Source organism: Poecilia latipinna, unplaced genomic scaffold (genome assembly GCF_001443285.1).
Source record: "Poecilia latipinna isolate Pla-1442-1.1 unplaced genomic scaffold, P_latipinna-1.0 Scaffold2105, whole genome shotgun sequence".
Taxonomy (NCBI): Eukaryota; Metazoa; Chordata; class Actinopteri; order Cyprinodontiformes; family Poeciliidae; genus Poecilia; species Poecilia latipinna.
Window position 1 is genome coordinate 114,916 of NW_015114721.1, and position 11,401 is coordinate 126,316.

Below are 11,401 nucleotides of genomic sequence, written 5' to 3' on the forward strand. Positions count from 1 at the left end.
TTTTTATCCGATTACTCGATTAATCGTAAGAATAATCGATAGATTACTTGATTACTAAAATATTTGTTTACAACAGCCCTAGATTAATGTCTGACTGTCTGGCAAGGATTAGATATATCTAAAGTAATTTTTTTTTATAATGCAAGGCCAGTTTGGTAAAGATAATTGTTAAAAATAGGCTTGTTTACACTCCTACGAAGCTTTTATAGTTAGTTTAGGCCATTGATCAACATTTTCTCTCAACTTTTACAAATCATGATTCTATACGTACTCCAGGATGAAACTCTGATTTGCTCATTGAAACGTGTTGAGCAGGTACTTTAGATGAAGATTTCTCATTCATCTTAAATAACGGTTTGGGTTGGTCGGTTTTGCAACTTGTCAAGCGTTTTTATCATAACATTCGGCTTATACGTTCACAGCAAATTTAATGTAATTCCCCAGTATTATGGCAATCGTTGGGGCTCATCCTGGATATTAATTTACACCTGTGAGTTATACACACACAGGTGTAAATTTGTGTAACTTTTTGTAACTACAGCATGGGGACTAACAGCAACATTAAATGATTCCTACCAGAATGATGGCTTGCTGGTTGATGATGGCTTGTTGCTGCTGAGTCAGCACCACCTGCTCCGGTCCTGAGGAAAACGAGGAAGAAATCTACGGTGAAACAACAGCGATGCAAATTGCGTCAAAGTGAAACGCCGAGCGTGCGTTTATTTCACCGCAACAAGACACACTGGAGGTTTAGAACTGCTTTAGAAAGGCAGGAATTATGCTTAGAGCCGCAGGTGAAGTCCACCATGCCCACTCGTTTCAGGCCACACATGCTGGAAAGCCACACGCCTCGTTCTCCTTATACCTGGCACACCTGTCACCACAGGTAAGCCTGGGACTGCGGGCATCGCCGGGAGAGCAGGCAGGCCCGGCAAGCCCCCGCTGTAAGGCGACGCGTCCGTTTCCCTGGCAGCTGCTTGGGCGGCCGTGGGCACGGAGGCGGGGGCGCTAGCGGGCAAAGGAGCGGGCGCCACGCGAGTGGCGGGAGTGGAGGCGGGAGTGGGGGAGGCGGGCAGAGGGTAGGGCTGCTGGGGACGGTTGTACTGGTGGTACTCGGGCTGCTGCGGCTCTTCCTCTGGTTGCTGGTGTCGTTCCTGGTGAAGGTGGTGGGAGGGGACTGGCCTGGGGGGCATCATTCCTCCGGCCACTGGGAGCACTGGGACAGCTTCAAGAGCAGCGAGTGGGGAACAAGATCAGAGTCAAGTGAATGTTTCCTACTGCAGGTTTGGAGCACAGGTGGGTGGTTGCAGGTATTCAGTGCCTTTATCCTCAGTAAAATAATCAGTCTACATGACAGAGATTTAAATATTTCCGTAAACAGATAAAAAAACGTATAAAAGAGTGAACAACTGATGGTGCTGCTTTGGCATGTATTGGGAGTAGATGTTTTACAAACTGAATTGAATTGGTGGTTTAAATCCAGTTTGTCCATCTATCCAAAGTGAAATGTTGTCTGTTCTTCTTCAGAAGTTAAGCTGGTTGGATGTGAAAGTTAGTTTTGCCACTAATCCTTATTTGGATGTTTGCCGAGCCCATAAATATGTTTCAATCTAAACCAGCCAATTGCTGCTCTAGTTGTATGTTTAGGGATCATTGCACTGCCTTACCTTCCCAACTATGTTACTACTGAACACTTTTGCAAGGCACAATTAATCCCCACACAGACGGCAATCACTTGTTAACCCTAGTTTTACTTTAAGTTGATAATATATTCAGTTTCCTTCACTTTCTGCATCTTCTGACCACCAATTATCCAATAATTATACAAGACGACTCACGAACGAGTTTTAAGTCGCAAAGACAAAGAAGTAGAAACAAAATGAGAAGAGTAAAGACGGCAGCCCTGGTAGGAATAAGATTATTTTATTAATAAAAATGTGGAAACTAGGAGTGAAGCATAGCCGTGTCATTTAAAAACACCTGTTGTTGCAGTGGATGGCTACTGATGCATTATGAATGAGGCTGGTGCTCATTGTGGCTCCTAATCGCCAGATTAGGGGTGTTGATCCGTGGACCTGAATCTTTAAGCAACAGCCCTGCAGAGTTTATCAGCCTTTACAAGAAAAACAAAATCACTATAATGTGTGAAATAAGACTAAAAAAAAATCAACTCAGCGCATTTTGAACTAGTGAGGAATCTTACTAAAGTCTCAAGGATTCACACCAAGATAAACACCATCAACATAAAAGAAGAGTTATGGACAGAAATGTTAAAAGAAAAAAAAAATGCAAATACTACATAAAGAAATAGCCTGCAGAGTCGGAACAGAAACTACACGGAAAGCAGAGGGAAGGTTCAGAGTTTCACCTCCAGGACGAATCCCCGGCGGATAAGGCCGGGTGGGAGTAGCTTGCCCCTCTCCACGGCCTTCCCCTGCGACGCCGACGCCTCCTCCTCCCTTCATCCTCGTAGACAAGGCGGCCTTTTCCATGTTCTGGCCGACAGAGAGGTCATTTGGATCGGGCAGAGCAAAAACAAAAAAAAATTATTCCCCCCAAAAAGAACTGGAGTTTAAACGACACAGAGAACGAGATTGAAAGCAAAGAGACCACGAGACGTAGATTGCCGCATGACTGGGACGCTCGCTGAGCGAGCGAGTGGAGCCGCAGGAACCGAATACGCTCCAGGTGCTACCACACACACACTGTAGGCGATGCTCAACCACACACACTGTAGGCGATGCTCAACCACACACACTGTAGGCGATGCTCAACCACACACAGACACACACTTGTTAGGACACAAAATGTACACTTCTGCAACACATCTCAACCTTTAAAGTTTTTTTTTTTTTTTTTTTTAAAAAAATTCTCTAGTTTTGAGATTCCCCCATTCAAGATGCTTTGTGATGATAAGCTAGCAAGCTGCCACATATGAAAATACGCAGGAAAAAATCTGCCTGTCGTCCATTTCTTTTGTTTTTTTATTTTACACAATAAGCTGTGGTGAGAAGAGAGTCGTTCACCTGCACGTTAAAGTTCTCTGCCCGCTGTTGCGGTTGTATACGGTAGGTCCTTCAGAAACCTAATCATCCTCATCGTCTGCCCCATTCATGCACAAACAGAGACGCCAGATCACATGTTCCACCCGTCCATCAGCACTCGTTTCCATTCACTCTCAGGACTTTAGCTTGCTTTCTCATTTTGTATTTTTTTTTGCTGATAAACCCGTAAATCTATTGAAAATACAGCTGCAGCTTCTTGCCAGTGCTTTTCCATATTTAGCCACCACTTGCAACTTCAACCTGTTTTACTGGGATTTTATGTGAAAGACCAACACGATGTAGCTCATCGTTGCGAAGTGGAAAGAAAACCATAAGTGTAAAAGTTATGTTGCAAAAACTTTAGAATCTACAGGGAACGACATCATGGCTCAAATGAAGAAAGTGAATTTATTTGCGTCGCTCGCAGGACGTCGGTGTGTGACCACTCACCACGCTGTCGTCTGACAGAACCGGGTCAAACAGGCTGTCCAGGTAGCGGTCCATTCCTCTCTGAGTCTGACCGTCGCTGAACGTGTCTGACTCTGCTGGACACAGAAAAGCAGGCAGGATAATAAAGGGTGAAGCTCCCTTTGAAAAGATTTTAATCAGCATCTCAATGAGAACAGTTAAAGTTTTCACAGGGCTGAGTTTCAACCATGACAAAGTGAAAACAAAGTTAATAGCAGAACTGAGATCACAAAATCTGCAGTTTTACTCAGATTAGCTGAGGCAAAACAATGAACACACCATTTTGCATGACCTCTATGACTTTTAAGGAAAACATCAAGTCTTCTAGGCATGAAATCAACAAGTTGGCGACGTACCGCGACATGTATCGTACTTTGCAGAGTAGAATCCCATAGGAAATATTGATTTTGAATCGAAACTAAAGATCTGAAATCTAGTTAGTTGTACTACTTTATGCTGGGTGAGCGCTGTAAATCACAGGTTAGGGTGACAGTCTATCAGGACATTTCTCCAAACTTCTTCCCCATCACCGGATGAAATCGCCACAAAGGAATCTCTATCTTAAGCTGGAAACTTGTTAACTTGCTTGTGATTTTATTTTTTTAGATTGCAGTATTTGTCAACTCTGAACACAGAAATCTATGCAAGCAAAAAGGAGAAAGTGTAATAATCACCCTTACTTTTACCTAAAACCGTATTTCGTACTAGTAAAAGACAAGTTTCACTGTGATGATAATTCGTTTCTTTAGTTGTGCATAGAGCCTCTTGTCGGTCGGATCTTCTCTATACTCGTCTTTTTATCCTCGTTCTGTGAACTGCTCAGTGTGTGCTTGTGCACCGTGGCTGTAGTAGCCATCAGAGTCCGGCAGGCTGTAGGCCGGTCTGCTGCCGCTGCCGCTGAGAGGAAACGAAGATGGAAGCTCCTCGTCCGAGTCGAAGCCGCTGCCCAACAAGGTGCTGGGAAAAGAGAGGAAACAATCCGCCATATCAAACACATGCTAGAGGTTTTCTTTGCTGGATTTGATGCTACTGAGTGTATTCTGCAGACTGACAGGCTGGTGTTAGCTCTGACTTTCGCTGGGTTATCAGTGCTGATGATAAAGTAGCTCTTCTGCTTGGGAAAGTCCACAGGAAGCTCCAGGTCCGCTATCAGGTCCAGCACGTAGTCGTGGCCGGCTAGCTCCACCCACTGGCTCTGCTCCTTCATCAGAACCGAACTCCCCCTCCACCAGTCGGAAACTCCTCTGCAAAACCAAAACAATGCCAGAAGCTCGACTGTTATCTGCAGCATCCTCCACATTAATTAAAAATAAATAAATACACCGACCTCAGAGGAGGGTAAAAAACATCTTATGGAGTTATTTTAATTGTTTATTTATATATGCAACAATATGTTTCAAAAAGCAGTTAGATAGCCATCCCCTCATGTGTCTGTTCAGTTCAGGCAAGCATCAATATGAGGAAGTAGTTAGGTTGTTACCTGAGCCCAAAAACTACAAGAACAACCAGTGGAGAAGATTTCGAGGTCCATTAAGGCTGGGATGTTTCACAAAATAGTGGTTTCTGGACCAAGTTAAAATGTTAACATATGTTATAACTTGTTGACCAGGACCCTGACCTTTTTGGTATATGAAAATGTCTAATTTTCTGTAAATATATTGTGAAAATCACAAAATCTGGATTTGGAATTTCAGAGAAATACACGAGTTTATCCTGTAATGTTAAAAAATATGTTATATAAATTTTAACATTGTTGAAATAATTAGCATAATCAAACACTAAACACTGAATAAAAGGTATTTTCAATTTCTATCATTCATGACTATGTAGGAACTTCCTGTTGCCGTGTCTGGGACATGGAAGCAAATTTATCTCACCAGACTTCAACAAATGTTTGATTTTTTTATTTTATTTTGTCATGTTATGCTTCTGCAAGTGAAGATTAATTCACATCTTTACTACAGGAGCAGGTATACATTTAATAAATATGAAGCACATTGTTTTTCTGAAAGAATGCCCCAAAAACATAAATTAGCTAAGTCCATTAGCACCTGTGACGCAAGATATGTCCTGCTAAATCCTCCCCGCTGGTCCAGGAATGAACGGGACACAGGAAGGATCCTCCTGCAGAAAAAAGTAGCAAAATAAAAATAAAAAAAGCTGTGGCCTTATTTTATTTATTTTTCTTCTGAAAAATCCTTTCAGCTCTGTAGAGACCGGATAATGCGTTCACCTGATACGACCTGCTAATGAATAAATCAGTGGTCGGATAATGAGGCTGTAACTGATCTCGCTGAATAATAGTGATGTCTGGTGGATATGGCCTTTCAATTAATTGATAAAAAGCTGCGCACAAACCAGCTGTTGAGAGTATTTGCTTTAACAGTGCATTTTAAACTTTCAAAACAGATGTAAGGAAGTACATTTCTATAATTGCATTTGATTTACTATTCACCTTTTAGACTTTCACGCAGAGTTTTTGTATTTTCTGGAGAAGAAATATAAAGGTTTTCAGTTTGTAGGCGAGCCTCTCACCGTCAAAGCAGTGCACCTGCAGCACCATGTTTGCCTTCTTCCTATTGGCTGTCCACTCCAGCAGAGACAGCGGATAGGTCCGCGCAGCTTCGGGGAAGGAGCCGAGGCTTTGCTGCATCTTCTGATTGGCTTGGATGAGTCTGTGCTGCAGTAGCGCCTGGCAACCAGCAGGGGCATGATCTGACACAAACCTGAGCGACGATTTACAAAATTAAGGTATATGGTAAAAAGCCCGTTTCAGTGGCTTTCTTTTAACATTGTAGACGATGTACTTAGATATGGAGAGCCATTTCAGCCAAAACTAAATAAAGAAATAAATAGGGAAAATGAATAAATAAATTAGTAAAATAAATAAATAAATGAGTAAAACATATAAATAAAAGATTAATTGGCATCTTTATTCCGATTTATATTTATTCATTTATACATTTATTTATTCCCGGATTAATTTATCCATTTTCATTTATCTTTTCCTTTTATCCCTTTTTCATTTACCCATTTTCATGTATCTAGTTTTCATTTATCCATTTTTCAGTTTCCCAGTTTGATTTATCCACTTTTCATTTTTCCCTCTTCATTTACCCATTTTTCATTTACCTATTTTTCATTTATCCCTTGTTCAATTGTCCCTTTTCATTTTCAAAGGGGAAATAAATGAATTTGGGAATAAATAAATGTATAAATGATTTTACTCATGTATTTATTTATTTTCCCTATTTATTTCTTTATTTAGTTTAGGCTGAAATGGCCCTCCATACTATGATAATCTAAATATCTATTTTTTTTATTTTAAATGTAAAAATTTAGAAAAGTTTAAATAAAAAAAAATTAATTAAATTTTATTTTTTTAACATCTTATTTGAAAATAAAACCTTTTTGGGTTTGGTTTCTCACTTCAGCAGATGTTTCTCCATCTTGGGCGAAGGGGCGAAGCTGGAAACACACGCCAGCAGCAGCAGCCAGCCCCTCTCGGCGTTTTCGAGGTTCGTGTTTCTCCACACCTGATTGACAACCTGAGCCAGGATCTCGTCTCGTAAACCCGGAGACGTCAGGCCCCTTTGGATGACATAATTCCCAAACAGGTTCTCCTGAGCCCCGTTCAGGTGAGGGTCCCCCATAAACCGCAAAACCTGACGAAGCCAGGACAAAGTCAAAATGGTGAACAGGTGGGTTTCTGAAAGTAAAGCGTTTTTCTTTTTGGTCAGAATACCATGTTGAAAAGCTCCAGAGCCTCTCTCCTGAGGTCGTCCTCCACTTTGGTTAGAGGAAACTCCAGAGGAACCATTAGCATCCCAAATTTTGGCTCCTGCAACAACAAATCATTAAAGTTTTATAACTCTGAACTGAACACAATCTGACTAATGCAAAAGAGATTTTATCCTTAAAAAGAGAGATTTTCCACCAGTATTGTCTTGATACCACACCCAACTTTAGAAATATTCATAACCCTCAAACTTTTGCCGTTTTCTTTTCTGGACTGCAGTCTGTCTGTGGTTAATAATCAGGCTGTCATTTTGTGAGGAGGTTGATGCACGTCTTACCCTGAAGTGGACCTGTACGTAGCGGTAAAACGGGTGGTTGTTGATGTCCAGGGGCAAAGTGAGCTGAGCCTCTTCCTGGATGTGAGGAGCCTGCAGCAGGGCCAAGCAGTCTGCGTGCAGCTCCCTCCTGACTGCGGCGGGGCAGAGAGCCCAAAAAGATCAGTTCACACTCCGTGCACCATCAGGATGCTGACCAGACAGGTTATTTTGGGATTCTTTGAAGACGCCATTAAAGTTCACATTTTTTCACCTTTTTGTTTTATTTAGTAACTACTATCGCTCCCGTCCAGCTTGATCACGCGCCCTTAACGAGCTGTCAGAGTCTCAGAGCATAAATTATGAGTAGGTTCATCCTGAGACGAACACTTAATGTGAAGGATGAACGTCTACCCACCTGCTGCCGTCTGCAGGAGAGCGCCGAGTTCTGCAGGAATCACAAGATGGGTGACATTCACCACTTCGCGCTTCGTCAGCTCCTGAAAGAGTGGTTCAGCTTTTCTTTTTTTTGTGTGTGCAAAAATTAAAGCAAATAGAACAGATTTACCCTGCACACTACGAAACATTTGGAAAAAACATATTTACTAATATTTACAGTATATTATTTAAATGAAATTCCAGGGGAGCATCCGTCCTACCATCTCTCTCTTCCTCCTCTCTTCTTCAGTTTTCCTCTTGGCTTCAAACTTCATCTGGAAACAGATCGTACTTTTTATTTCCATTTATGACAAACATATAAAACAAACAAACAAATGAATCTTTTGCATTTGTTTTCTAAAACAAAATATGCTCATAAAAACTCATAAAAAGCAAATGACACTGCGTGGGAAAAGAGAGTGGACGCACCTTTATGTATTGCTTGCGGTTGACATACATTCGCACATAAGAGCGGAACCGGACCAGACTCTCCCTCATTTTCACATAGCGCTTCCTACAGAGGAGAACGACAATTTAAGTCACAGTTGAACTGAGTTAATTCATTTTTGAAAAATGAACAAACCTTTCCAGTTGCCTCCTCACCTTCCTGATATATTAACACAATTTCATACAAAACTGTACCACAGTTACCGTGAGCTTTAACGTTCCAAAAATACACAAAGTCTTGTATTCTGGCATGTTGAAGTCACGTCTCACCTGAGCAGGTAGCCCCGGCTGTGCGCCTGAAACCCGATGATCTTGTTGCGAAATTCGACGAATCGCTTCCTGACGAAGAACATGCGGGCGTAGCGCTGCAGCGTGAGCGCAGCGAGCTCTCGGCATCGCTCTCGTTTGCACTCCAACAGCTGGTAGACGTCCTCCTTCAGGAACAGCTGCCATTTACACACACACACACACACACACACACACACACACACACACGCAAAGGTCACCTTCAAATGCAATGCATAAACTCACAGAAAAAAAAAAGAATGTGCAGCAGAAGAACACGGTGGAGGTGACGTCTCTCACCTTCGTGACCCCGATGTGGAAGGCCCCGGGTCGGAGGGGGCACAGCTTGCTCAGCATAATCACACAGTTTTCTCCGTTTGCTGGAGGCGGCTGTTTGAGTCCAACCAGAGATTTATACCTGAGAGAGAAAGTTCGCCAGTTTGAGAAGAAAAAATAAAATAAAATAAAAAAAACTACACCCCACAACTTAATTTAATGCAGAACCCCTGGTGAGGGTTTTAAAATCGACCTTCTTGATTATTGGACCTCCTCATTCATGCTAATTATACAGCTCTGGAAAAAAAAATGAAGAGACCTCTGCACTGAACCCCATTAAAACCTGGTGTTTATGCCACCGAATACTGACTTCTGAACTCTTCCAGAGTTAAAACATCAGTACTGTTGTTTCTAAATGAACATGGACTTGTTTTCTTTGCATTAATTGAGGTCTGAAAGCCCTGCGTCTTTTTTGTAATTTTGACCATTTCTCATTTTCTCCTAATAAACTTTTGCTTGGAATTTCAGAGACATGTTGTCAGTATTTCATAGAATAAAATAACAATGTTCATTTTACTCAAACATGCACAGATAGAAAGTGAAATCGGAGAAACTGATCATTGTAAGTGGTCTCCTAGTTTTTTTTCCAGAACTCAATATACTTTATTATTTTTTTTATCATTATGCCACAGAACGAAGCAGCTTGTGAGGAGCTGCCTTAAAATAAATCCACTGCTGTCCCTCAAATCCACTCAGATGAATTAATTAGAAGCTACCAAAAGTGAATCTTGCATATTCTGATTAGATTTAGACAGTGAGAATAAAAAGGACATGTATTTTTTTAAATATAGTTTATAGTAACATCTCATTTCGTCTGGGAATGAAACACAGCAGAAGTCACAACAGCGTCTTTTTTTTTTACTAGTTTTTTGTCGTCCACTAAACTTTGAACCAGGAGTAAGTCAAACTTTTTCTATCGCACGTCTTCTATGAGACATTTCTGACGTCGTAAAAGTCTAACGTCTCTGAACAAGTCGTCAGTTAGTTCTCACATTTACATTTTGCAAATAGTCTAGTTAAAACATCTCCTAGGTGCTGCTGAAGGCAGATCTCAGTGGTTCTTCTCGTCCAGTACCTGAAGAGAAAGACGTAGAATGGCATTTTGACCGGGTAGCCCTCTCTGCGGATCCGGATGGTCTCCAGGACCCCGGAGTGTCGCAGCTGGCTGCTGACCAGCTCGTCCTCGAACACGGCCGGCCGCTGTTCACAGTTGGACAAACGCACCGGTTCACACGTGAATCCGCCAAGAGCTCAAACGCATACAGAACGTAGACGGCGTACCTTCATATTATTTGGCTTAATGCAGCGAACAAAAAAAGGGTTGCACCTGAAAATGAAAGAATGAAGAGATTATAGAAACGTCGCACACGGAGCTTGTTTTCTTTTTAATCTAGAGCTAATTTGGGTCATTTGATCCTCGGCTTCACCTCTCCATCTTTTCCACGAGCTCCAGCAGCGATTGCTGGAACTTGCTGCTGACGGTGGGCGGCTGGTACTTCCTGGTGACCGAGCTGCTCTTCCTCATGTGGCCTCCTCCTCCTCCTCCTCTCTGCTGACCCATTGCGTCTGCGTGAGCCAGGAACAGGTTTGACACCATCTGCAGACGCAAACACACGGCTTTTATTCAACTTATCAGCAACTGGCCTTTGAGTGTACTTTTGAATTAAGCGTCATTTTTGGACTTGCCTTGTTTCTGCTCTGAATGAACAGGTCCAACACTTCGTGTCGAACCTGATCGTAGTTCTTATCAAGGAACTTATAAACCTGGATCAGAGACATCTGCCATTATCAAATGATAAAATAGAAACAGAAAAGTATTCACGCCCCCTGCACATTTCCAGTTTTTTTTCTTCCTCAAACTTTAATGCTTTTTTTGAAGGTGATAAACCAACACAAAGTAGGGCATTACTGCAGTTATTTTATAAGAAAAACAAAAACAAAAAAAAAAACATGGTTCATGGTATTTTTACAAAATAACATGAATCTAAAAGGTGGAACTTGTATTTGTATTGAGCCCTCTTTAATCAAATACAATCTAGTGCAACCAAATAGAGCTAATATCTCTCTAACTGGTAAGTAGAGCCTGGCCCGGTTCAGAAAAAATAAAGCTTTTTGGCCTTCATGCAAGATTTTTAGCTGTAAATGCAATCAAAGGTACTTTAAAGCATTGACCCTACAATCTGAAAACAAATGCACCCAAACACTTTTCAGGTAGGGGTACATAACTTCAGGAAACATAATTTAACTCTTATATATGACTTACTTTGTGTTATGAGAAAGTTATTATTTGGTTGAAAGCAACAAAAATGTCTGGAGTTGACAAAAAAAAAA

At 41.5% G+C, this 11,401-nt stretch overlaps 1 protein-coding gene across 4 annotated transcripts in view; it reads right to left on the reverse strand.

Moving 5' to 3' along the window:
- Positions 1 to 11,401, reverse strand: part of myo15aa (myosin XVAa) — a 49,852-nt gene that overhangs the window by 19,487 nt on the left and 18,964 nt on the right. The window contains exons 18-37 of one of the 4 annotated variants that reach the window (XM_015017115.1): positions 10,757 to 10,834; positions 10,498 to 10,667; positions 10,352 to 10,397; positions 10,146 to 10,270; positions 9,035 to 9,152; positions 8,720 to 8,895; positions 8,432 to 8,516; positions 8,224 to 8,277; positions 7,983 to 8,064; positions 7,589 to 7,719; positions 7,258 to 7,353; positions 6,942 to 7,177; positions 6,048 to 6,238; positions 5,564 to 5,636; positions 4,565 to 4,756; positions 4,351 to 4,469; positions 3,495 to 3,586; positions 2,369 to 2,495; positions 866 to 1,225; positions 577 to 641 (exon numbers count right to left, since the gene is read on the reverse strand). In XM_015017115.1, the coding sequence (XP_014872601.1) occupies positions 577 to 641; positions 866 to 1,225; positions 2,369 to 2,495; positions 3,495 to 3,586; positions 4,351 to 4,469; positions 4,565 to 4,756; positions 5,564 to 5,636; positions 6,048 to 6,238; positions 6,942 to 7,177; positions 7,258 to 7,353; positions 7,589 to 7,719; positions 7,983 to 8,064; positions 8,224 to 8,277; positions 8,432 to 8,516; positions 8,720 to 8,895; positions 9,035 to 9,152; positions 10,146 to 10,270; positions 10,352 to 10,397; positions 10,498 to 10,667; positions 10,757 to 10,834 (2,616 nt within the window). Of the gene's footprint in view, positions 1 to 576; positions 642 to 865; positions 1,226 to 2,368; positions 2,496 to 3,494; positions 3,590 to 4,350; positions 4,470 to 4,564; positions 4,757 to 5,563; positions 5,637 to 6,047; positions 6,239 to 6,941; positions 7,178 to 7,257; positions 7,354 to 7,588; positions 7,720 to 7,982; positions 8,065 to 8,223; positions 8,278 to 8,431; positions 8,517 to 8,719; positions 8,896 to 9,034; positions 9,153 to 10,145; positions 10,271 to 10,351; positions 10,398 to 10,497; positions 10,668 to 10,756; positions 10,835 to 11,401 lie in introns of all 4 variants that reach the window. The other 3 variants (XM_015017116.1, XM_015017114.1, XM_015017117.1) reach the window with 3 other exon arrangements.